The sequence below is a fragment of the Paramisgurnus dabryanus genome, chromosome 15 (genome assembly GCF_030506205.2).
Source record: "Paramisgurnus dabryanus chromosome 15, PD_genome_1.1, whole genome shotgun sequence".
NCBI lineage: Eukaryota > Metazoa > Chordata > Actinopteri > Cypriniformes > Cobitidae > Paramisgurnus > Paramisgurnus dabryanus.
Window position 1 is genome coordinate 20,103,149 of NC_133351.1, and position 24,688 is coordinate 20,127,836.

At 36.8% G+C, this 24,688-nt stretch overlaps 1 protein-coding gene across 2 annotated transcripts; it reads right to left on the minus strand.

Annotated features, from left to right (window-relative positions):
• Positions 1-24,688, minus strand: gypc (glycophorin C (Gerbich blood group)). Of its 2 annotated transcripts, XM_065292631.2 has the most exons (5): positions 24,411-24,688; positions 22,285-22,391; positions 21,374-21,492; positions 5,612-5,650; positions 1-3,553 (listed from the first exon to the last, which is right to left on the minus strand). In XM_065292631.2, exons 3-5 carry the CDS (start codon positions 21,411-21,413, stop codon positions 3,357-3,359), a joined length of 276 nt encoding a protein of 91 aa, XP_065148703.2. In that variant the 5' UTR covers positions 21,414-21,492; positions 22,285-22,391; positions 24,411-24,688; the 3' UTR covers positions 1-3,356. The 2 variants fall into 2 exon arrangements, with proteins under 2 accessions (XP_065148703.2, XP_065107586.1); XM_065251514.2 differs by lacking the exon at positions 22,285-22,391 and having other exon boundaries at positions 24,411-24,686.

Here is a 24,688-nt window from a genome sequence, read left to right on the forward strand (position 1 = left end):
TTTTTGAGTGCATTTTATTTGTTCTGAAAAACACCTGACATTAGGTTAAGGCATTTAGTTAAGGCGAAACAGATATTTCGCTCACATTGAGAGTTTCTTATTTAGTCTATTGATGCCTCTGGTTACAAGCAACCTTTCATAGCATCAGTCAAAATACATCTTAGAAAATCGTTATTTTTTTTTAGAATCATCACAATTAAATCAGCATATGTGTAATGCATATATAAATATTAGCAATTAAAAGCTTTCTGTAAATAACAACCATATGGCTTTATCGATATATCTGTAAGACACAGTAATTATATGCATATTATGTTTGTCTTCTGGGTTTGTTCCACTTGTCACATCCTGGAGTGCTGTCTAACAACTTTCACACTCTAGACAAACACATATATCTTTGCATTTAAATGTAAAAAAGTCACTCACATTTAAATTCTGTGTAACAAAACCGAACTTCACTTCACCTGAATATCATCACTTTCTTCTGAGCTGATGTTTGTTGCTGACATTCAGTGTCGAATACAATGAAAACAAAAATACAAAGAGATATGATATGATAAATTTTGTTATTTTTTTAAAGCTCCACTGTGTACTTTTTTGAGTTAATTCTTAGCAAAACCCCATGTTTTCTTTCAAAAGTATGTGCTCATTCATGTGTAATTACTTCCACCCTACTAATCAAAGTATTCTCGTAAGTGTAGAATCTGCTATTTAAAATGCATACCGTCGAAGCACTCTCTGGCTGAATCCACGTTGTGCCTCCATCTTTGAAATACATTCGCCGACGAGGGGCATTCCTGAAATTCAAGCTCTGCCTTTCGCGCTTTCACTCTACACTCACGCTGGCCGCTAGCTGAAGCCTCCAGAGGTTGCATGTGTAGGCGGTATACGTCATCAAGACAGTCTTATTTCAGAATTTTAACAATTATAAAGCTGACAATTATTCTTAGTTAATTGTAAATTGATGTAATATGCTTATGACTTGTGAATGTAATGCTCAGTTGATTTAACTCTTTCACCGCCAGCGTTTTTAAAAAAAAGTTGCCAGCCAGCGCCAGCGTTTTTCATGATTTTCACCAAAGTTTAATGCAAAATGTTCTTCTTTAAATATAAACATACAATATACCAAATGAAAGAACAGACCCTCTGCTTTCAAAAAAAAAAAAAAAAAAACGTTTCATCCTACCTTTAGTGGTTCTTTTGCAATCAGCTTTTGAATATGGGTAGGTTTTTGCAAAAGCACCATATTTTGAGCAAAAAGCAGAGATAATTTCATTTTTATGACGGACTTTTCATAGAGATCTCATTCAGAGCGATCTTTAAAACAGACACGGACATGCAGCAGCTTGCCATAGGGCAATAATAGGATAATAGCGGTATTGCGGAAAGACGGAAAATCTCGTCATTGGCGGGGAAGCGTTTTCTCTTAATTGACGAGATATCTCGTCAATGGCGGGGAAAGAGTTAAATAAACCAGGCTTGATGACGTATGCAGCCTGTGACCTGCGTTGCTGAATCCTTCGGATTTTACAACAGCCGCACACCGTGATGAACCTGCGATCTAATGCTTTGATTTGAAAGCCTGTTGAAGACATATTCTCGAGGACATTAAAACAAGTCGCCAAGGAAGCGAAACGGGGATTTTAAATGACAACGCGACAGGAAAAACATCAAGACCAAAGTCAATATTGGAGTTAGTTTTCCAAGATGGGGCTCAAGGGACACTGAAGTTGTACTTTATATCTTCTCCACAGGTAATTCAGCATATTCGTTTACATCGATACAGTCCATGTTGTAAACTTGAAGTTTTATAGTTCCTTGGCTAACTTTAGCATGATTATGCATAACACTTGTTAGTGTAAACACGCATGTGGTTTAATGTGTTCGAACAGACACACGCCGTCTCTCCGCCCATTTATGTAATCTGAGGTACTGAGATAAATGTTTTTCATCTTTTCTGACCTCTAGCACAAACACACGGTGACAGCCCTATTTTTAGCCTTTCATTGATAAAAGCGTCTGATCTGCGCGTCTTTCGATTCATTTTACAAGCGTGTGAAAGTTGCGCGATTTTTTTTCACCAATATGAGAGAAAGCTCTTACATATACACGGACATGTAACGTTTACTTAAAACATAAGCATTGTACTCTGACATAATATTAGTTCACGTCCATTTAAACCCATCATTACTCCCGCTCATGATTAAATGACAGGAGTGTGACTCGTCCACAGACCATCCCCTCAGTATTCTGGAGAGAAAATGGACAAACAGAGACGGATTTAAACACCAAGTGTAAACGTAATGTGTCTCTCTCGTCCACTTGTGATCTGATCGACGAAAACACATTTTAATACCAAGTTTAACAGCCCCTGTGATATTTTTCCTCGCGTCGATGAAAAAGGAATGTCTAAGCTACGTTTATGGATGTATGTGATTTTAAGCGGACATATCATGACAATCAGACTTTTTCCATGTTAAACATAAATCTGTGTGCTTTGATGGATCACAGGCAAAGGACATTGCAAATTTTTCATTTTTTTCATTGCTTTTGCTTTGTAGCTACTGGAAGCCATGTTAACCTTGGCATGACACGGCCGGGCCACCGTACGAGTTAAAACGCGTTCCGAATGGGGGGGGGGGCTAGAAAGTAATATTCAGTTGCTTGTCATATAGACTTTCACCGCTAGATGGGAGTAGATCCTACACAGTGGAGCTTTAAACATTAGAAGCACAAACTCCACATTTTGGTAATAGATATAGTCAATAAACTTTTGTTTTATATAACAAAAATTAGAAAGTAGCTAATTTTAAACATCACTTGACTGTAATCCATGATCTTATTTTTTTTTAACTTTTTTAATTATTGTGTCATTTCCATGCAACCCAATTATCTTTTAATAATTTAATTTTTATTCAAAAAAAGTTTTTCCCATAAATTTGTTTGTTTTTGCTTACTAAATGGTTAAACCAAGAATAACACAAAGTGGACCTTTTTTTTACAGCATGGCAGCATTGTTCCAAAATTCTGAGAAATACAAACTTTCAAAAACCTACAAACTAGCATTTGGTCTCAACTAGTTTGCCCCTATTGATTAATAGCTTAATTTAGGCTACAATTGCAAGCCTGTTTCCCATCAAATGCTCCACTAAACTTTTTAACCTCTTTTCTTCAAGAAACAAAATAACAAACTTCAAAATCTAGAGATTTTCGAATGCTCTTCACGTTTCTTTCTGTTTGCTGAAAGTCTGTGAGCTGTTAGGCTGTTTAAGCAAACAGGATGCAATTAATGATTCAGACATCATTTCAGCCTGAAGTTTGTTATTTGATGCACATAAAGGCCCAGGCATTGTGTCTCATATGAAATATTCTTTCTTGCTCTCATCCACGGCATCCTGCAGGGCTGGGTCTCCTCGAAGAGCAGCATCTGCCGTTTCTGCAAACTCTGTGCCCTTGGCCTCGTTGGTATGATACGTGCCCTTTTGCTGGTACATATACCGCAATACGACGGCTATGACGAGAAGAAGGACCAGAACGACCACAGCAATGACAACTAGAACAGACAGACAGGCAGACAGACAGACAGAGAGTGAGAGGTTAGATTTGAAGCTTTAAACATATCCTGTGGGCAAAAGCTATAAATAGAGACTGAACTGTACAGGAACAGAACATTTCGGTTTATATTAGGACATTTGATGCATTACTACTGGTTATAGGCCTATGGATTTGTACCGCTTTTAGTTAATCCCTACCTACAGTATATTGAGCAGGATTAACACAGAAAGTCATATTATACCGAATTAAGAAGAGAGGAAAATTAGATATTATAAAAGATAAATGCTTTTATACCACTATGTACCTTTAAGGTACGAATATGCACTTTTTATGGTACAATGTACTTATGTACTAATATGACCTTTTAAGGTGTAGCAGCAATCGAAACAACACATCTCATGGCAATTTGTGCATATTTTATGAGGTGGCTAATTCATATTAATTTGTATGACCATATTCATACATTTGGGTATGATTTGCCTTTGCCCTTGTGATGTTGGGGTTAGGGATGGGGGTTTGATAAACTTCGTACAAATTTATACCAATTAGCCAACTCGGAAAATATGTATGAATTCTTGTGATATCAGGCTAATTGAAACAGTACCACCTGACACAACGAATGAACACAAATTTTCTTGATTTTTTTGAGAAACCTTGTATGATCAGAACCCTGCTGTGTTTTACTGATTCCAATTATTTTGTGCACAGGTACAAACTCAGATACTGATAATTCATGTGTAATAACCTAATTAGAGACCACTGTTGTACTCTCATTCTTTGCTCCTCCAGAAATATCCTGAGGTCTTGTGCAATTATGACCCCTTTGTTTGTCCAGAAAACTTTTCAGCGATCATCAAAATGGTTTTTTAAAATTGGTTTATCAACACAAGCATGCTTATTTACTGATGGAAATAACTGGTTTATTAATTCTGTGCATATTGCAAATTTTAGTACAACATTTTTCTTGAGATAATATTTGGTTCCATTTAAGGTTTTTCACTACTTAAACATCTTAAAGTGTTTTTCTTTGCCATAGATGGGCTTGCCCACTATGGGGCTTAAAGGAACACGCCCACATTTTGGGAATGTAGCTTATTCACCGTATACCTCAGAGTTAGATAAGTCCACACATAACTTTCTCATCTCTGTGCATGCTGTTACTCTGTCTGACGCAGCCCCCGCTAGCTTAGCTTAGCACAAAGACTGGAAATGCATGGCTCCAGCCAGCAAACCGCTCCCAATAAGTGACAAAATAACTTGAACGTTTTCATATTTATGTGTTGTGATTTGTATAGTCACACCGTGTACAAATAACAAGATCATATGAGACACAGCCATCTTTTAACGTATACATATTGGGAACTATATTTTCAGAAGGCGAAGCACTGATACTGGGCGGAGTGATTTGCTCACAGCACCCAAGAAGCCCCCTGGTGAGGAGCAGAGAGTTTGGTCAGAGTTGTGCAAATCACTCCGCCCAAGTATCAGTGCTTCGTCTTCTGAGAATATAGTTTCCAATATGTATACGGTTAAAAGATGGCTATGTCTCATATGACCTTGTTATTTGTACACGTTATGACTATACAAATCACAACACATTTTTGTCACTTATTGGGAGCAGTTTGCTAGCTGGAGCCATTCACTTCCAGTCTTTGTGCTAAGCTAAGCTAGCGGGGGCTGCGTCAGACAGAGTTACAGCATGCACGGAGATGAGAAAGGTATGTATGGACTTATCCGTATCCGTATCCCTCTGGGGGATACGGTGAATAAGCTAAATTCCCAAAATGTGGGCATGTTCCTTTAACATTTAAAAGTCACCATGAAACTGAAATGAGGGCACATGAATTGAAAAGAATAATAATACATGCGTAATTTATAAAACTAATTTATAAAAAGCTCTACAATATTCAATAAAAATTAAATTTCATAGTGACTTTAAAGCATGATTGTCTAAAAACAGATTTGAAAAAGTATGCATTGTTGAAAACACTGTATAAATATAATAGACTTATGTTTCAGGGACTATGTGAGTTTTGAGAACTGTTACCAAACATACCTCCAACTATAGCCTCGAAGTAGCGACCATCTGATCCCTCTAAAAGACAGAAAAAATATATATACTTTGGTAAAACAATAAACTTAACAAAGTACTAAAGATTTAATTGTATCTACAGAATGGCCTTGTCCACCTTAATAAAACTTGACATCACTGACAATAAAGTACTAACATTAAAAACATTACAGATAGAAAGTTTAAGAAGTAAAAAAAGTTGTAATAAGCATAAACATATTGGGCAGATATTTCTTTTGCTGGTGCCTTTGGACCCTAATCATTCAACTGATCTTTGCTTTTCTAAAAAAAATCTATTAAGGATGACTGTTGTAGTTTTCTGCTCAATCTAGCAGCAGCATACAGCCACACCTCACTGATCCCTTGCAAAACACGTACTGTTTACTTTCTTCTGGTGTTGTTATAACACAGGTGAATCTTTCATGACTCTTTGTTTTTATAGACAGCTGTCTCATTGCTGTACCGCAGTAAGACTCATTCTCTCCGACACCGTGGGGACAAAAAACTCGTTAAAGAAAGTGATTGAAGATAATCATGAATTATTGCAAAGGCAACATCTGCTGCCTTGACTTGACTTTCACTGAAGGACAAGCAAAACCAAACATGTTGCTTTCAAAATGGAGATAGATCTAGTGACACCCCTAAGCTACTTTTAAATAGAAAAAAATAATGCAGCTTTGACCAGACAGATGCCCCCAAAACATGAACAATTAAGCTCCCTCATTAGGGATTAATAACCAGTTACACTGTGATTAAAAGCTCATTGTGATGTGGTGTTTACAGTGTGATTATATTTAGAATAATTAGGGAGACATAAAACATTGACATTTGGCTAATGTGAAGGGCATTAAGGTACGTTTGCAGGTATAGCACACTCATGATCTTTTATATGTCCTCATATGTGTCCACAGAGGCTGGTAATTAGGTGTCCTTTAAAAAGGGTGGGTTAATATAAAAGAAACATATCTTTAAAATGATGACGACCTTAGAGAATCGCTCAGGCAGTGAATTATTTATAAATCAATCAAGCGCTCCCAGCTCCACAAAACCAAATGTCGGAAAAGGTTTGGTCCACGTGGATCTCTTCTGTGTCCCTTCATAACTTCATTAAAAGTAAGAAAAGTCTGACTGAAATATATAACGTATATTTTTACCACAACGTACCCAGATATTATTATTTTACTGTGAGCACTGTCAATGACATTCGGCACAACTATTGGCCTTCAACATCAAAAAATTACAACAACTTAGAAGCTTCTACGATCTTGACCATTGACTTTGACCATTTAGTCAATGATTCATAAAAAACATTATTTTTTAAATATTTTAATTTCTTTAACTTTTCCTTTTAAAAGTCTTTTTTAAAAGATCCTTTGCTCACTGAAGCCCATCGTAATGTTAAGTCTGTGTTTTTTTATTCTAAGTTATTTGGTGCACGATGACACACAGCCCTCTCACATGCCATCATATTCCTTACCAAACCACACCCAGGTATGGTCCAGGGTGATCACACTAGTGAAACGAACCAGGTTTTGGGGGTCATGGTTTGATTTGGATAGTGTGAGTGCGCCCTTAATGGGGGGATAAAGGACACATGTGTTTATACATCATGGGTCATTTCCATTCATTGAACAGAGGGGCATGAAAGACTAATGATATATGGACAGTTTCACCCAAAAGTGAACTAGGCTTTGTGTACCACAGAGCTACAGTGTTTCAAGAAAATCAGATTACATCTGTACTTTAAGCTATGATAGGAAAATATATAATAAAATGACAAACCTCAGCTTTGAATGTCAGATAAAGTTTAAAGATGGGAAGACCCTATACCAGTGTTCTTCACATCCAACCCTGGAGAGCCGGTGCCCTGCACAGTTTAGTTCCAACCTTAATCAAACACACCTGCAAGCTAATCAATGTCTTCATGATCACTAGAGCTGTGTCTGAAACCGCTCCCTATCCACTATATAGTGCACTATATCGGGTGTCGGCCATTTTGTAGTGGTGTCCGAAACCTGAGTGAACGACTTCATTCCCTACATTCATTCACTACTTTTTACCCACAATGCACTCTGATTTTGAGGGTACATTCGATGTACACTCGTTCACTCATATTTCCCATGATGCAACGGGAGATGAACGCGTAACTTGAATCAGCTGAAGGATACTGACAGTAAACACCAAACATTTAGGTTTATACACTTTTGTTACTTCTTGTTGTCAGTTATTTTCTACTTTTTGAAAATAAACAAATGAAAAATAATTGCGTTATCTTTTATTTAAAATCGAATACACATTTTTATTAAACAATAAATAAACAGCAGTAGATAAATATTATAAGTTGTTTTGCTCTCTTTATTATCAACTAATAGAATAAACATGACTAATGTGAAAAACAGTAAGAAAGTAAACTTTACCATTTCACAGCACAATCAATAAAGCCACACAGGTGTTTATGATGAATCTCTGCGACAGCTCTCTGACGCATGATATTTACGTCAGTGTCCGAAATCGCTCACTCATTTTCATTTGCTTCTTCCCCATATAGTGGACTCAATTGTCATTCCCCATATAGGGAATAGTGAATGAGTGAACGAGGGAACGGTTTCAGACACAGCTTAGAAAATCACAGGTAGGTGTGTTTGATTAAGGTTGAAGCTAAACTCTGCAGGGCACCGGCTCTCCAGGGTTGGATGTGAAGAACACTGCCCTATACAAAACATTAAATGTCCTCTCATTCTGCAGCTGAAACAGTACGGTGGATGTTAAGCCCATTAAAAAAGATCTCTCGAAGTCACACAGCCACAACACCCCGGGAAGCATTAAATCTCTGCTAAATTTGCCATGCAAACACGAGGGAGCCTGTCTCGCCTGGAGGCGTTCCATCGTTAGCCCGGTTACTGAAATCTGTTAGACACTGTGACATGGAGGAGGACATCTGTGCCGCGTGGCCAGATCTGAAGAACAGTTTTCACATCCTGCCTTTAAAACCCAATGGGTTGGTCCTAAAAGACGTCAAGGGCCAGAGGCACTGCACTCTGCATCTCTCCCCCTTGCCCATGCCACACACACACACCCAGGGCACGACAAATCCATCAGCTCGACATTTGCTTTCATCACCTTCCCAGAAGTGGAGCTAATCTCGCCCAAAGCCGGCTTTTGAAGCGCACTAGTAATTGTCTCCCGATAGGACGGGCAGCAAAACCAGAAGCCAAAATGAATTCCAGTCCCTTCAGTTCTTGGGTGGGAGAAGCATGAAGCTGATAATTTTCCACTTTGAATTAATGCAGATCCTTCATTGTTGCTCTGCCCGCTGCCCAAACTAAAAATCTGTCCAAATTTCAGCAAACTGGATGACTACCAAAGTAATGGCATTTAACTGTGATCATTTTTGTCAGGGGACATTCAGTGTTCTGTAAATTACACACATTTGATAACTAGGTTCAGAATATCCCTAAATATTCAGATTTAATGCACTACTGTAACTACTGTTTTATGTTACACTGTCAAAAAATGGTGATAAAGGGTACCAGACTGTTACTAGGGCAGTACTCTTTTTTTGAAAATGTTTTAATATGCACTCTTTGGTACCAGAATGTACTAATATGAACTCTCTAGATGCAAAGGTGTACTTCCAGTGACAGGAACCATTTTTTGACCATGTTTCATGTTAAACACAACTTTGCTACTAAGTTTTTGATGACTTCATAAAATGCCAAAACAAACACAAAGCACAATAGCAAACCAAATATTTGCCTTCAGAACTGTGTATTCATTTTTATGAAATTGATTGAGCTTGCCTTGCCTCAAATTCACTACACTTTAAAATAAAGGTTGTAAGCAAAAGGTTATTTGCAGCGATGTCACAGAAGATCCATTGTTGGTTCTCCAAAGAACTTTAAGTTAATGTTTAAAAAACTATATCTTTTGTTTCATCCACTGTAAACAACCTTTCATGCAACAGATTTTTTTCTTTCTGGAGAACCATACACACCAACAAAGAACCTTTTAGGAACTTTTATTTTTGATAAAAGTGACCTCTTTGCGTGTACTCTAACTAAGCTCTGGTATACTGTCAAAACGCTGGGGACAAAGGTCCTTGTCTGATGTCTGAGGTGATGGAGTGTCAGAGCAGGCCTTTATATTTCATGTTGGGGTGAGAGGAAGAATTAGCAGCTCCTGTGATGTCTGTCAGGAAATCGCTCAACTGTGGCCAACTGCCTGTGTCAAAGTGGGAGTGAAAACAGACACTAAACGCATGACTAAACTCACTTTTAGACATTCCCTCTCCCTTTCTTTTTCTCACTCTCATCTGAATTGAATGGCTGCTGCTTAATACTGAGCGTCCAGTTGAGATAGCAGCGTAAAAACGCATATATACAGGTGTACCTTAAAACAGGAAGTGTTCATCTCATTTGTGACATTTATGATTTAATTGGTATGTTCCAGTATGATCTAAAAACAATAAATAAATATGAAAGCTTGAGGGTCTAGTGAATATTTCGCACAGTTTTTAAAGGTAATTTCTGTATTAAGATATCAATTTTCAAAACGCATATGGTAGCCGCCACAGGACAAACATGTCATCATCCAAGACAATGTACTCTAGGGGTGAAAAGCGCTCTACAGAACAATTGGTCCGTTTAGGGCATGAAGCCGTCTTCCATGTAAGCAGGTGTAGATAAAACCGGCTCATTTTAAGGTAATAAAACAGTACAGTTCATTACATAAGGTCTTCACTGATAATATAGTTTTGTATATTATATTGCATTTCTGTCAAGAGATCCTTTTAAAAGTCTCACAATGCACCTTTAAAGGATTAGTCAATTTTCTTAAAAAAAAAATCCAGATAATTTACTCACCACCATGTCATCCAAAATGTTGATGTCTTTCTTTGTTCAGTCGGGAAGACTTTTTTTTTTTTGAGGAAAATATTCTGGGATTTTTCTCATTTTAATGGACTGTAATGGAAGCCAACACTTAACAGTTTTAATGCAGTTTAATGCAGCTGGTGCGTCACAGGACCGGAGGAAGATGAGAAGTTGTGGTTTAAAAGTGCATATTTTTTGTTTTTCTAGCCAAAAATGACAATCGTTTCGCTAGATAAGACCCTTATGCCTCGTTTGAGATCATTTAGAGTCCTTTGAAACTGCAAATTTAAACTGCATTAAAACTGTTAATTTTTGGGGTCCATTAAAGTACATTAAATTGAGAAAAATCCTGGAATGTTTTCCTCAAAAAAAACATAATTTCTTCTCGACTGAACAAAGAAAGAGATCAACATTTTGAATGACATGGTGGTGAGTAAATTATCTGGATTTTTTAAAGAAAATGGACTTATCCTTTAAAAACAATGTTTGACCAGTTTTAGGGGTACAGTAATGTACCCAAGGTACAACATTGTATTATGTTTTGTATACCTGTATAGGTACAAAATGGAACCTTAGGCCACCCCAGGGACAGAAAAAGTACAGTTTTGTACCTTTTTTTCTGAAAGTGCACTTGGATTTTTACTATTTGAGGTACCTGGCATAAAATAGCTTATGATTGATTTTTCATTAAAGTTTTAATAGTAAATCAATGAAAAAATGAAATGGAAAATATAACACAATATGATAACATCACATAATTGTGATAAATAATTGTAAATTGCTTTGGATTAAAGCATCTGCTAAATGCCTACATGTATATCTGAATACAAACGCATACAAAACCTATACTACAAAAAACTAGCATTTTTGTTTACTTTTGACTCAAACCTGTAGTTATTGAGATATAGTCCTTGTGACAACTTCTCTCCCCAGTGACAACTAGCTCTAGTCTTCCCTCCAATGTGATGCAAATATTCTTAATCAACAGGGTTGTAATTCATAAACTACCTGTTCGAAAAATGAAAAGCAAAATCCTGCACTGCAGAGGAACAACAAAAGCTGAGACACTGAAAAAAAGATAATAACCTGCGGGATCCGGCAAACAGCCATGGCTTCTAATGAAGCTCTAACAAACCAGACAAACGTTAAGCTGTAGTTCATCAACACACTTTAATTAGATACATTTTTCATTGGCGTGCAAGTCAAAGTAAAACCAAGTTAGAGCAAAATGTCTATATAGCATCCTGCAAGAAGACTATTAGATTTCACACTGCTTTACATTTTTGTGCCCTTTAAAGATGGTACGAATGAGAATTCATCTTAACAGTGCTTCGGGGAACAAAGGAATCTGCCATAGTGATTAATACATTTGAACAGAGAAAGTTGTAAAGCACAACTGACCTGCTCTCTTCAAAGTAATGCGCTTTATGTGTTAAGTTCAGAATGACTTGTAACCCCTTATCAGACTGGGATTGTTAATGGGAAATATTGATGAACAAGTTATTTACTATGTCTGCAATGCACAGTCCCATATCAGGAAAGGCCTCAAAAGAGCCTTGAGGGTAAGCTTGTAAGACCATCATAAATCTCTCTTTTACTGGTCAGGAGCTCCTCTCAGATACCTCTATACCACCAAGGCTGTTTAGACCTTTAAATCCTCCTCTTAAATAGGTTTTATTATAGTCATTTCTATCTTACTCGAGAGAACGGGCCACTGTATTTCTGCACTGTATTGTATGTGATATGATTGCTTTGCGAGATCTTATCAGAAAATTGATGTATGGAGAAGCTTTTGTGAAGGCTAAAGGATGTTCAGCCTTCCCATGTGGTGGTGAATCATCCAAAACAGTCAGAAACCATAAATATAAACTATTTCACAGTGTCATATTCTTATCTTGGGCGAAGTATTAAACAAGTTAAAGGGGATGTCTAATGCTATTTCATGCATTTTGATTTATTAACTCTGTTGAATTCTCTAGTTGGACGTGTGACAGTCAGGGTTCGTGTAAGTTTCGGACTATGGCCCTTTATGAGGTCATACTGTAAAGGGTGGAGTGCTTGTATAGGCACATCTCCCAGAATAGCACATGTATTCAATCATACAAGCAGAGTAAGAGCAAAAGCACGCTCATCAATGTGCTTTGTTTGGGCTAAGAAAGTTAGCAGTAGTGCTGTAACGCTTCACAGACTTGCTTGAGAAAGATTTGTTCTGCACGTAAGTGTGTGCAATGTAAACAATACAAATGTATAGTGAATTCAAGGGATGATGCGATGATGCATTGTATGTGTTGCGTGCTTGTGACTTGCTTAACCAGCGGTTTTCGGAAAAGAGCTGTCCATATATTTTGATTAAGATAGGTATTCATTGAGTCTGTCAGCCTAGACCACGACTGTGCTAGCTTAAGGAGGTTAATCACATAAAGCCATTGCACCGATTTACATCATACGGCATACATGCAGCTTTGATAAAAGTCAGTATTGCAGCCCATGAGCTCAGAGGACAGCAATAGCACAGGTGCAAGCATGTATTTCACATGGCCTTGACAGTGATTATAAGCCTTAAATTTCATGGCCATATGAGGCTGAGATAAAGGAGAGAGAATTGGGAAACAACACACCATTTGCTTAAAGACAAATGAGCAGAGCGCTGAAGATAGGGCAGGAAATGAGAATAATGGATGAGACTAATGGAGTAAGATTTCAGCACGTATTAAAGAAGGAGAAAGGGTGGGAGAAAAGCTTGGGATGTTACATTGAGGAGACGGAAAGATGTTTGTGATTGAGGCCAGAGAAAGGATACACCCCAGCAGCTGTGCAAATAAAAATACAAGCTGCTCGTTCTTCCACAAAATTGCACAGCCGCCCATTTTTATTTATTTCACTAACTCTCTCACCTGCTACTGTAAGTGGCCAATAACAGTCAATTATAAGTGTGTGGGTGTGTGTTTAATATGGGTCCTACAGACCATTAGAAAGTCCCTTAAAGCACTTTTTATACTCTCTTTACACACAGTCACTTCACAATGCCCAAGAGTGTACACATGCATTCTTTATCTGACAGCATTTAGTAGAAATGACTATAATGGGAATTGCATAGTAATTGCATAGGGTTGTTTCAAACTGAGCATAGAGTCATTTTATCCCAGCAGTTATTTGACATGAAAATTTTCACCTAAGTTGAAACTAAAATGAATGTAGTCAACAAAATGCAGCATGAAGTTAAGACAACTTGATTTTGCAAGTCAATTCAACATACTATTTTAAGTTTTGGCCTGTGAAAAGCTGACATAACTTATAAAATTAAATTGAAATTGAAATTAAATAGAGCGAGAAAAGTGAGTAAAAAACCTTTCACAATCGAGGACAAACTCGATTATATTAAATAAAGAAATAAAACTTTGAGAGAGCGTTTTGTGAAGCGCATTTTTCCCATTATGGTCCTGTCAGTTATCAAGCTGTCTCACCCTGTACTGCACGGTCCAGCTCATGCCGAGATAGGAGACGTGCGTCCCCTGCCCAACATGCAGTAAACATACAATAAGTGCTGCCTTTTGTTGCATAAGCGTCGTCTTAAGTTTTTTAAGGCGGTGTAATAAATAGTGTATTTAAATCCATAATTTGATTTTCAAAGATTTACAATAGAAACTGATATTTTTTTCCACAAAATGCAATAAATCCATGACCAAGTTTTTTTTCCAAAATGCTATAAATCTATTTAATCAATATATAAATGTGCATTCATCTTTGCCATGTTATTTTTTAGTTGTTTAGTTTTGGTCCTGCTCGATTTTTGTTGACTTCAAGTAAAATAATGAAACGTTTATTCATCAGATTCTGTGTTAGCATTTTTCCGTCGCCACGTTTCTGCCCTGCCACAGAAAACTACCACTGGTTTATCAATGCCATCAAAAGTATTGCTTTGTTTTTGTTTGTTTGTTGATCACGAAGAACAAAGTAGATGAGGAAAACTCGCCGTCATTGTTGTTTACAGTGCGTGGAATAGTGAGCTGTGATTTGTTGAGTGGATTTATTGCATTCTGCAGAGAAGGAGGACTGCCGTTTATCGCGTTTTGGGAAATAAGGGAGAAAAGATAACATGGCAGATATTGGATTTTGCGTAAAATTAAGAATTTACTTTTTATTACTGAACTGATACAATACTGGTTTTGGTGGTATCTCTTTTTTTAAATGGCGTTTATCGCGTTTTGAAACCAAACTCTTCATACAGTATTATACAAAAAACACAAAAACAAAAGGCTGAAAAATTTAGCCTATTGTGCCCTGAAGCAGTTTTTGCTTTATCATTGTTGTTATGAAAGCATGTTTCTTTATATTTTTTACTCTGGTTAATCAGTTTTGTCAGGTTTTAAATTCTCTTGACACTCACGACCCTTATGTGAGCCAATGCGACTTGGCCCTCGACAAACCGCACACATCAAATACAGAATCCAACAGACCTTCCATTAAACAGTGACCCAATGAATCCGAAAGGCCTTTGCTACCTAGATGGCTCCATTCATCATCTGGATATGTCTCACAATACCATGTGTCATAATCAAAGCACTATAATTATGAATATGATATTCATTTCTATAGCTTGCACTTGCCCTTGACAAGGTCAGTCTATCATCTTTGGGACTAGGCCATCTAATCTTTGCGAGCGTTGAAAGTGTGAGGAATAGATTGAGAATTACTGAAAAATATGTAAGAAAAGGAAATTGCAAATGACCTCGGGTCAGTCGGCCACAGATACAGTTATTCTGTGGCCCAGAAATCAGATTGTGGCACTGAGGGGGAGGAAAAATCAAATTGAGAATGTGGGCTTGAGGCGATGGAGAGCACGTCTATGAAGATAAGAGGAATGTGGTAATATCCACAGGGAACCAAATCTAAGTGTACAGAAAGGTTTTTAAAGTTTTGAGACTTTGCAACTTTATGAGAACAAACATGAGACGTCAGATGTCTTCATCCGCCTAGCGTACAGGTAAAGGATTAGACATGTTTCATAATGCAGGTGTGTCTAAATGAATCAGATAATATTGTTTTTGGTATAATGTAAAGTATTTGGAAATTATGATTTGAGTTCAACATTTGGGAGATAGGTATATATTTGTTGACAACAGGGAATTATTACATGAAATTTATTGATGAAATCAGATTTACACATTAAAGGATGTCACATGTGTGACCCAGTCTGTTAGAACACAGTCATTTTTGCGATTAACTGTTTCTAGAAGAAATCATCCTACTGTACATCACAGTCTCACGGCAAGTTGTGCTATGGTAAAAATCGTTCTTTCCTATTTTTAAATCATTGTCGCTTGGGGTTAGGGTTAGATTCGGGGTTTGCGTTAGGATGTCATTTTATGCATTGGTTTTTACATGTTTTTTTCCTGCTTTTAAAACTTTTGCCTGCTTTTGTTCTCACTCGAACTGGTTTTGCCAAGTGGTTGATGTCCTCAGGGCATCATATTGTGTTGACCCAAGGACAACATTTTTCTAAATAAAACCTAAACCCACCCCAAACCCCAACCCTAACCATAACCAAACCCTAAAATCAGAGGGACATGATAATTGAAAAACAATGGTCTAGAAACAGCTAATCCTGGTTGTAAGCTTAAACTTAAAACAAACTGTAAACTTATTTCTGAAATCTGATTGGTTGATTGAAATGTTGCCCTGAGGACATCAACCACTTGGCAAAATCAGGAGAGCCTTTTGTTCTCACCTGGAGTTGGGGTTAGAGTTGGGGTTTGGGTTAGGAGGTTTTGGGTTAAAAGTGATTCTAACTCAAACCCCAAGCGACAACCTCAAGTGTCTAAAGGGGGTAGATCCTTTTCATATCTAGCCGCTAAGCTCTGGAATGATTTACCAAATAATGTTCGAAAATCAGTCACAGTCGATCACTTTAAGTCTAAACTTAAGACATTCTTCTTTTACAAGGCATTCACATAAAATGTCAAGTAAATGTACCTATCCAGCAATAGTTACTTTATCCAGAACAAAACAATCACATAACTCTTCTGGGTAATATACTTATGCCGCAATAGTTAGCCTGTCTGGAACAGAGCGGATTTTAAATCACAATACTGTATGACACTTGCATTACATGCGAACGGCCCCTACGCTTAGCACTTACATGTATACGTTACATTATTACTACGCTCGCTTGTAAGGTTTATTCTTAGCCGCTGCATTTTGCTTCTTATATTATCTATCGATTTTTCAGCGTTTTCCCCTACATTCCCTATTCATGTAAAGCTGCTTTGAAACAATTAGCAATTGTGAAAAGCGCTATATAAATAAAATGAATTGAATTAAACAATGGTTAAAAAAATAGGAAACAACGATAAGAAAACAAAATATAAAATTACATGAAAAAGAAAGTCGTGGCACAGACACGAAAAGCCTTTGATAGAAATTCGTGCTGGGAAGGACAAAAAAGACATTCGTCTCCAGAGTCACAAAAAACAGTGGAAATTCGTGTCAGAAAACACGAATAAATTAATCAAAAATTTTGGTACATAATGTAAAGAACATTCTGTGAAGATATAACATTAATATCTGTAATATTAACTGAGTAAGGTCATGTTAAAGACTGAAATCAATGTGAAATCAATGATTGAAATCAAACTTGGATGCTTCAAATGTCAATTAGATGATGAGACTTTAGTCTGGTTTTTACAGGCGGTGTGACCTCTGATTTAGCCCAGACCTCCATGCCAAACTCCACCGTCTATAAATGCTGTCACCTGTTCGTATGCACAGCAATAATAAATAGCAGGTGCATGAGCACTGCTTCTGTGTGAAGTGTGAAAACTTGAGGGTTTGTTAGGCTTGGAGTTTTAAAGGTGAATGTTTTATCTTCATTTAACAACATTAAAAAGTCACAATCTCAGTTTCTGAGAATTAAATCTGTCACATCCATTATTTCTGTCAGTTCCAACACATCCTGAAAGTTTTTGTCAGATTTGAATGTATTCATAAACTTCAGCTGCTGAGAGACGACCACATGCATCACTCTTCCTATACCAAAGAAATTCTGTAAATAGAAACAGCCAGAATCTATTAGCAGCTTTCCAACACCTTTCTATCACGACTGTGAGGCTCATGACCACAACAGTGAGTTCAAGCTTAATCATTTGTGATGATGGTCATGAGATTCTGAATATGTCATCCACACACACAGCCACGTGAAAGCCTCAGTTAAAGAGCTCCTCAACATTCCCCTCCCTAGGCTGATTTTCCTCAAACAATCTTCTGTTTCTCCTTCTCTCTTTCTTTCTTGGCCTGAGGTCACATCTGCCTGGGATTTCGGGCTCAAGTGGTAACTGCTCCTATCTTGCCCAACCATATGTCATGCATCTCGCCTCGGAAGAATACATCCTCTCTCCACTCCAGCGCTCTCTCAGACTCCGTCATTCACACTGAGAGTCTGCGGTTCTCGGAGAGAAAAGGCTTTTCAATCAGTTTACTAATGGGCATGTGCTCTCATGAGCCACTCAAGTGACTGCAGGCCTACCGAGGTTGATTATAGACAGCTGGTTGAGAATAACGCCTGCTTCTGTTAGTGATAATAAAAGAGTCTGCTGTTGATGGCAAAACATTTCTGCGGGTGAAAGTACACAGAGCCGCTGCTTCATCACATACGAGAAATGGATAAATATTGGTGTGGAGCTGAAGTGTTGTTAAGTTGGATTTTTTTATTCTTTAGTGCTGCAGTACATTACATTACATAAAGATCGAAGCTGAATTCAGATTTGTTGTAACAGGCTACCGAACATGAAATTGTTGCATAACGGAAAGAATGCAGAATTTGTGTCCAGTATTTAAGTGTAAATAAAATGCAATATAAAAACAACTGTTACCTACAATTGAATTAAATGTAAATTTTGATTAATTTTTTACTAATATTATGTGTCATACATAGTTCTATCTTGAGTTGTGTCTCAAAATGTTTTCTGTAAAGTTGTTGTAAAACAATACACATTTGTAAATATGCTTTAGAAAAAAATGAATAAAATTTTATTGGAAATAAAATTTACTGAATTTCTTTTGTGTTCAGTATATGAAGTTCTGAAAATTGTGCTATACAGTATAGCACTAAAAGTGGTGCACTGGTTCGTACAGGGGGACCCTTTTGCTATATAGCTATATAGGACCCTATGTGCTATATAGCACCTGTGTAGCACTTTTCACGAGTTCGCACTTACAAATAAGTCGGATAGATTAAATTAGTAAACATTTTTGGCGTGCTGTCTGGGGAGAGGGCTATAAGCTTGGTAATTGACCCAAATGCAGAGTATCCCCCCTTGGTTTAGGAAGTATAACCTGGTGAGAGGAGACGGGGTGGTGGAGGGATTCTGAAGACTGTAGAGAATCCTTAGGTGAGTTTGACTGTGATTATATATATGGGCTTGCCTTTGTGCTGATTGGGTAGATATGTTGATTACCGACTGTAGACAGCTGGTGATACTAGAGTATTTGTTGATTTGCTGATTGTAGACAACTGGTGACACTTGAGTAGCTTATGTTGACGTGTTCCTTCCAAACTACGTTAATAAAACATCATATGTAGAACCGTAAGTCATGTTATCCGCTTGTCAAGTCTGACGTCATGCAGCGCTTCCGGATCCAACTGATCTCAAGTGCCATATAGGAATAAAAACGCTAATAAACACTCATATCATTATGCAAAACTACAAAAAACAATCCTAGTTTTTATCTCCATAACAAATCCAAGATGACCAGACATGGACTTATGGACATGGATTTTTATGAAATTATTAATATATTGCTGTCAGTGCTTTCGTGAGCCTGGAGACTGCAGTGTACACATACCGTATGTATAATATGAATACAAAGTGCTCATAAACAACTATTTAAATAATATCCTCTATTGAAATAAGTGGATGCTTGGACCTAAAAACAGTATTCCTTAAATCATAACTTACCAAGCGGATAGCACCATGTGATAGTGGTTCCCCATGATTATGAGCCAGTGAACCACTTTGTTTAGCAACAATTTTAGAGTGTAACAACCAATCAGAGTAATTGGTTTGGGATCAGCGTTGTTTATTTTGCATAAACACATAAAAGTCAATATATAAAACATATAAACCATAAATATTGTGGTTATTATTAATATTCTCTTACTTAAAGTATTCCCAGGTATTAGATATATGAAATCATTATCTGTGCCCATCTGTTTATACACTGTTAATAAGATAGATAAAAGAATAATTCTGTTTAACTTTAAAATTGCAGTGATATGATTTGCATCCTTGAATTCCCAGGCTCTATGCAAGTATAGATTTCTTTAAGTTATTAAAACTATAAAACTAATAATTAATGACCAGTTAAATTGAAATTAATTATTATGAATATTCAGAAACCATATGGGTACCAAAAATCTCAAATAGGCCGCAACACAGATAGATGCCCATCGAATAGTTCCCAATAAAAAAAAAAACAATATCATGGTTGAATGTCAGTCAACTCAAATTGAATGCTCAGTATGCAATTGTTTTGTGAGAATGCAGACCACAAAGTTTCCTTTTACCATTTTATCTCACATGCTAGCGGGACTTGAAAGGATTTTCAGAACAGAAGATAAATCAATATTTTGGCTGGTTGGTTTTGTCCTCACAGGAACACAAACACTCATTGACTCAGTTCTGGTCCTGTAACTGGAAAACCATCTACAATCCCTCTGGTTCCAACTTTTTCATCCTCCTCCCAGAACAAAGTGAAAATCTTGTCATATCTCCATTATTTATTCAGTCTTCTCAGTGCTGGGATTTGTTACTCGGCAATGCGATTTGTTACTCAGTGTTGTATTTTTTGTACCTCAATTTCTTTAACTCTACAGCACAGAGAATTATTTGAAGTAGCTTTTAACCAAAGCAACTTATTTTAGATTCAAGTTATACATTTTATCAGTTCATGCCTTTCCTAGGAATAAAATTAATCACTTTGGCATTTTTAGCACCACCGAGCTCATGTTACTTTACTTTTGGATTTAATACACTGCCTAAACTTTATCCTCCCTGTTGGGGATCCAATTTCTAAAAAATGTTCCAATACAAACAATCCTTAATGTCCTATCACAGCAAGAAATTATCAGTTAACAGTACCCCTGGATTAACCTAAACCCTGTTCGGGAAACTGCCCCAATATCTCAAAAGACAGGGTGTGCAATAGTGAACAGTGTGAATTATACAGCAAAGCTTGGATTTACTGTCTATGTGATGAATTCTGTGTTTACACAGCTGATTGTTTCTGATCTAGACAATGTAGCACACTAAATTAACAGCATCATCTGCTATCAATATGCCAGAAGTGAAAAGAAATCAAAATCAAGTACAAAAAGAGCCATCTGGGAGCAACAAATCATCAACACATTGGTTCGATATTGTAATTGTTTGACTTTTTACTACTGTAAAAAAAATGCAGCATTTTTGTCAAATCAACATATACTTTATTTTAGTTAAATATTTCAACTTGTTTTTATAAGTTTTGTCAACTTAACAAGTCAAAACTTTAAATAGTAGGTTGAATTGGCTTGCAAAACCAATTTGTTTCAACTTTATGCTGCAGATTTCTTACAGTGTATCATACATGCCAAAGAAAGTAGAGTATTGCACAGCACTGGCAGGAAAAAAGAGCAGTTCACAATAATAAAACTACACACTCCAAATTACATGCAGGCTTGCATGCCTACACACACATAAATATAGAACATCCATAGGTATCCTATCCTTATTTCATTTCACACAATTCTTCACTTTGTACACACACCCCATTTGTATTACTGCATTGGTCATCCTGTCCTCACACTTATTCTGGAAAGTTCACATAACTACAAAATACTTACTATTATTTATGCCAGATGCTTGTGTTGTGGAGTTGTCCATTAGGAACACGTAAAGGAATATTTTGGCAGTAAGAGTGAAAGGCACAGCTGTGGGAGTGCTCTCAGAGATGATGAGATGCCTGCAGAGAAACAGAGAGGGGGATTGCTTCACTCCAGTGTACTCTCAGAGAAAACATACGGAAGGAAATAGCAGGAAAGCTCCAACAGAAATTAGCACACAAAGAATTGCATCAACCAAATCCCAATGTGAATACTAAATAATATTTGCATGTGGGATACTGATGCTGAACATTATGAAACAACAAAATAAATTTTAAACAACTAGTTACATAAACAACGACTGTAGAGTTACAAAATTGTCCTGCATACAATCTTGCAATAATATGGAAATGTCAACATGATCCCATGGAACGTCATGTTATAGTCACACAAAATTTTTTTTTTTTGTGTCTGCGGCATGAAATTCAACTTTTCTCTGTGCCTTGGCACAAATGTCTTTTTCGTGACACTGCACAAATTTCTATAAATAGTTTCTCGTGTCCATGGCACGACTTTCTTTTTCGTTTCATTTTATGCATGCCACCCCCCCTATTTTTAAATCATTGTCCTTCGTTTTTTTTTTTAGCTCCCCCTGTGATGTCAGAAGGGGAAATACCACCTCTTAATCTGAACTATCCAATCACAACACTGCAGTTTAGTGCAGAGATCAGCTCATTTGCATTTTAAAGGACACACCCCAAAACGGCACATTTTGGCTCACACAAGGTGGTAATTTTAACATGTTATAATAAATTATCTGTGTTTTTTTAGCTAAAACTTCACATACGTACTCTGGAGACCCCAAAGATTTATTTGACATCTTCACTAGTTCGCCTGTGCATTCAGGTCTTAATGATTAATGGTAAACGAACTTGGCTTGCTGTCCTCGAAGGGAGCTCTGTACCTGAGCTCTGAACCTTCAGAGAGAGCGAACCTGAAGCTGGGGCTCGAGCCCCAAGTTCAACCCCCTGCAACAGAACTGCAAAGAGGAAGAAAGAGAGAGTGAAGGAGGAGATGGGGAGGAGGAGGGATGCCGGAAAAGGATGCAGCTGGACAGGGAGGCCTGAAGGCTGCCTTATATACCCCATGATGATGATGATTGACAGGCCTTAATGTTTAGGCTCCTCCCAAACCTACGTTTAGAACTACATTTAAAAAAGTCTTGTGAAATGTCTACTTTAATATTTTGTAATTCTCTGAAATAATGAACATTCAGGTAAATGAGTAAACTTAATAATAATAATAAGTCAGAAAATATGACTGAAAACGTCGATAAAATCAGTATGAAGCGCTAGTGTTCGTGATTTTAATATTTATGAACAGGAAAACGTACAAATCTGTATGTCTGTAAAGTTGTTATTGTGTAAATAATTAACATATTAGTCCTGTCAAAATTTTTATATTGTTTCAGTGTGTATGAAAACATAAATGTGTGTGTGGTACAACCAAACTTTATGTAAAAATACACACTTATTCTTTTTAAATCACGTTGAATATGCACATAAGCCAAACTTTTCTTACAGTTTTACAGCATTGCACACTTTCTAAATTAATTGAATTTCTTTACACCTTGCTTCTCCTTGAACTTAAGAGCTTCTGTCAGATGTAGGTCTGATGTGAAGATTTGTTATTAGGATCATTATAGTGGTCCATGACTTTCTATTAAACACTCTCAATGTATAGCCTTGTTTGACTTGCTGACAATTTATCAGCACAGGAAGGGGCTCGTGGCTTTTATCACTCAAACTAAAACAAAGTCTGCTTCCTTTTTACCAACACACTGTCCACACCCTGTATGTGTGTTTCCTGCCTGAAATCCAGCAATAGATTTCTATTTACATTAAATTATACACTAGCATGCTTATGTTTTGAAACTTTAATTTCAGTGTGTGCTGGATAAAACTGAATAGAAGATGGAAACTATGACTCCAAAACATTGTATATGTTTAGAATATTGTACTTTAACTTTTATTTTAAGTTCCTAAGTATAAACACAACACAGTGTTAGTGTTGTGTGCTTAAACATAAGCTTTATCCAGCTTATATGTACATCACTCGCGTTTATTGTTCTTTATATAATTCTCATTCTTTTGATTATCACTCTAATATTTACACATGCAGCATTCATATGCAAGCCTCGGGCAACATGGCATGCTAGTCACAGGTGCCCAGGAACTACTTCAGTACTATTTAAAAGGCATCCCATGTGGTTCATTATAAAGTTGGTTAGAAGGATTTTCATCAGTGTTTCATTTCCATACTGTAGTAAAATAAACTATGAATAGATACATAAACTTTTTTACTGGTTATGTTATTTTATTAAGCCACAGTGAACACAGAATCAGACATGTATACCATAATTAATAGGTTAAAGGGATAGTTCACCAAAAATTTTTTCATTTTATGTCAAATTTACTCATCCTTGTGTTGGTCTTAACCTGTATGAATTTATTTTTTCTGATGAACACAAAAAGAAGATATTTTGATAAATGATGGTAAGCGCAGTTGGTTGTACCCATTGACTTCCATATTATTTGTTTATGGAAGTCAATGGGTACTGTCAACTTTGTGCACTATCCCTTTAAGGCAGACAATAAGATATATGTTACTTTCTGTTTTCAATTGCGGTTCATGCATGTAGAGTCAGCAAGTAGCAAAGTAGTGAAATAATGTATATAAAAAAGTGTATTGAATATGACAAAGTGTGCATGTGTGCACAGCCTATATTAGCAGGGCAGATGTCACTTACAACTGTTCGGGATAATTTGCTGAGCTTGCATGTTGTATCTCTGTTACTAAACACATTTAACATATAACCCTATATAAAGAAAAGCAACAATTTTAGATCTAAAAAAAGTTTAAGGTTTGTGCTAACTGTGTAAAGAACAGAATTTCATCATCCAAAATGTCTCTGTCACTTTAAACCTCACATTTTACTGTATATGTATTCATGACCGCATATTAAACTTTAAATGTACAAAAGTGAAGTGATACTCACCAACTTTTCCTACAGCAACACCAATAGTCCCGCAACAGGTTTTCCTAAGTTTGCAAGCTATTATCCTGTTCTCCCTCTTAGTGTTTTCCTAGAAACACAAACACTTCCCTTGCCCAGAAGGAGGAGTTGCTCTTTCACTTTCTAAAAGGAGAGGCAATATTATTGTGAATCATATCAGAAGTTTGTTTTCAGTCTGTTAAGTTTAAATGTATGGCACGTCCTTATTCGTCCCTCCCTTCCACTTTTTATCCACCGTGTACATACTACAGTACTAATCA

Bases quoted from the DNA above. Each gene is read 5' to 3' on its own strand.
- gypc (XM_065292631.2), bottom strand. From the start codon at position 21,413: ATGGACAACTCCACAACACAAGCATCTGGCATAAATAATA. The intron at 5,651-21,373 runs GTAAGTATTTTG...TCTGTCTTTTAG, and splicing joins AGCATCTGGCATAAATAATA to AGGGATCAGATGGTCGCTAC. The intron at 3,554-5,611 runs GTATGTTTGGTA...TGTCTGTTCTAG, and splicing joins CTTCGAGGCTATAGTTGGAG to TTGTCATTGCTGTGGTCGTT.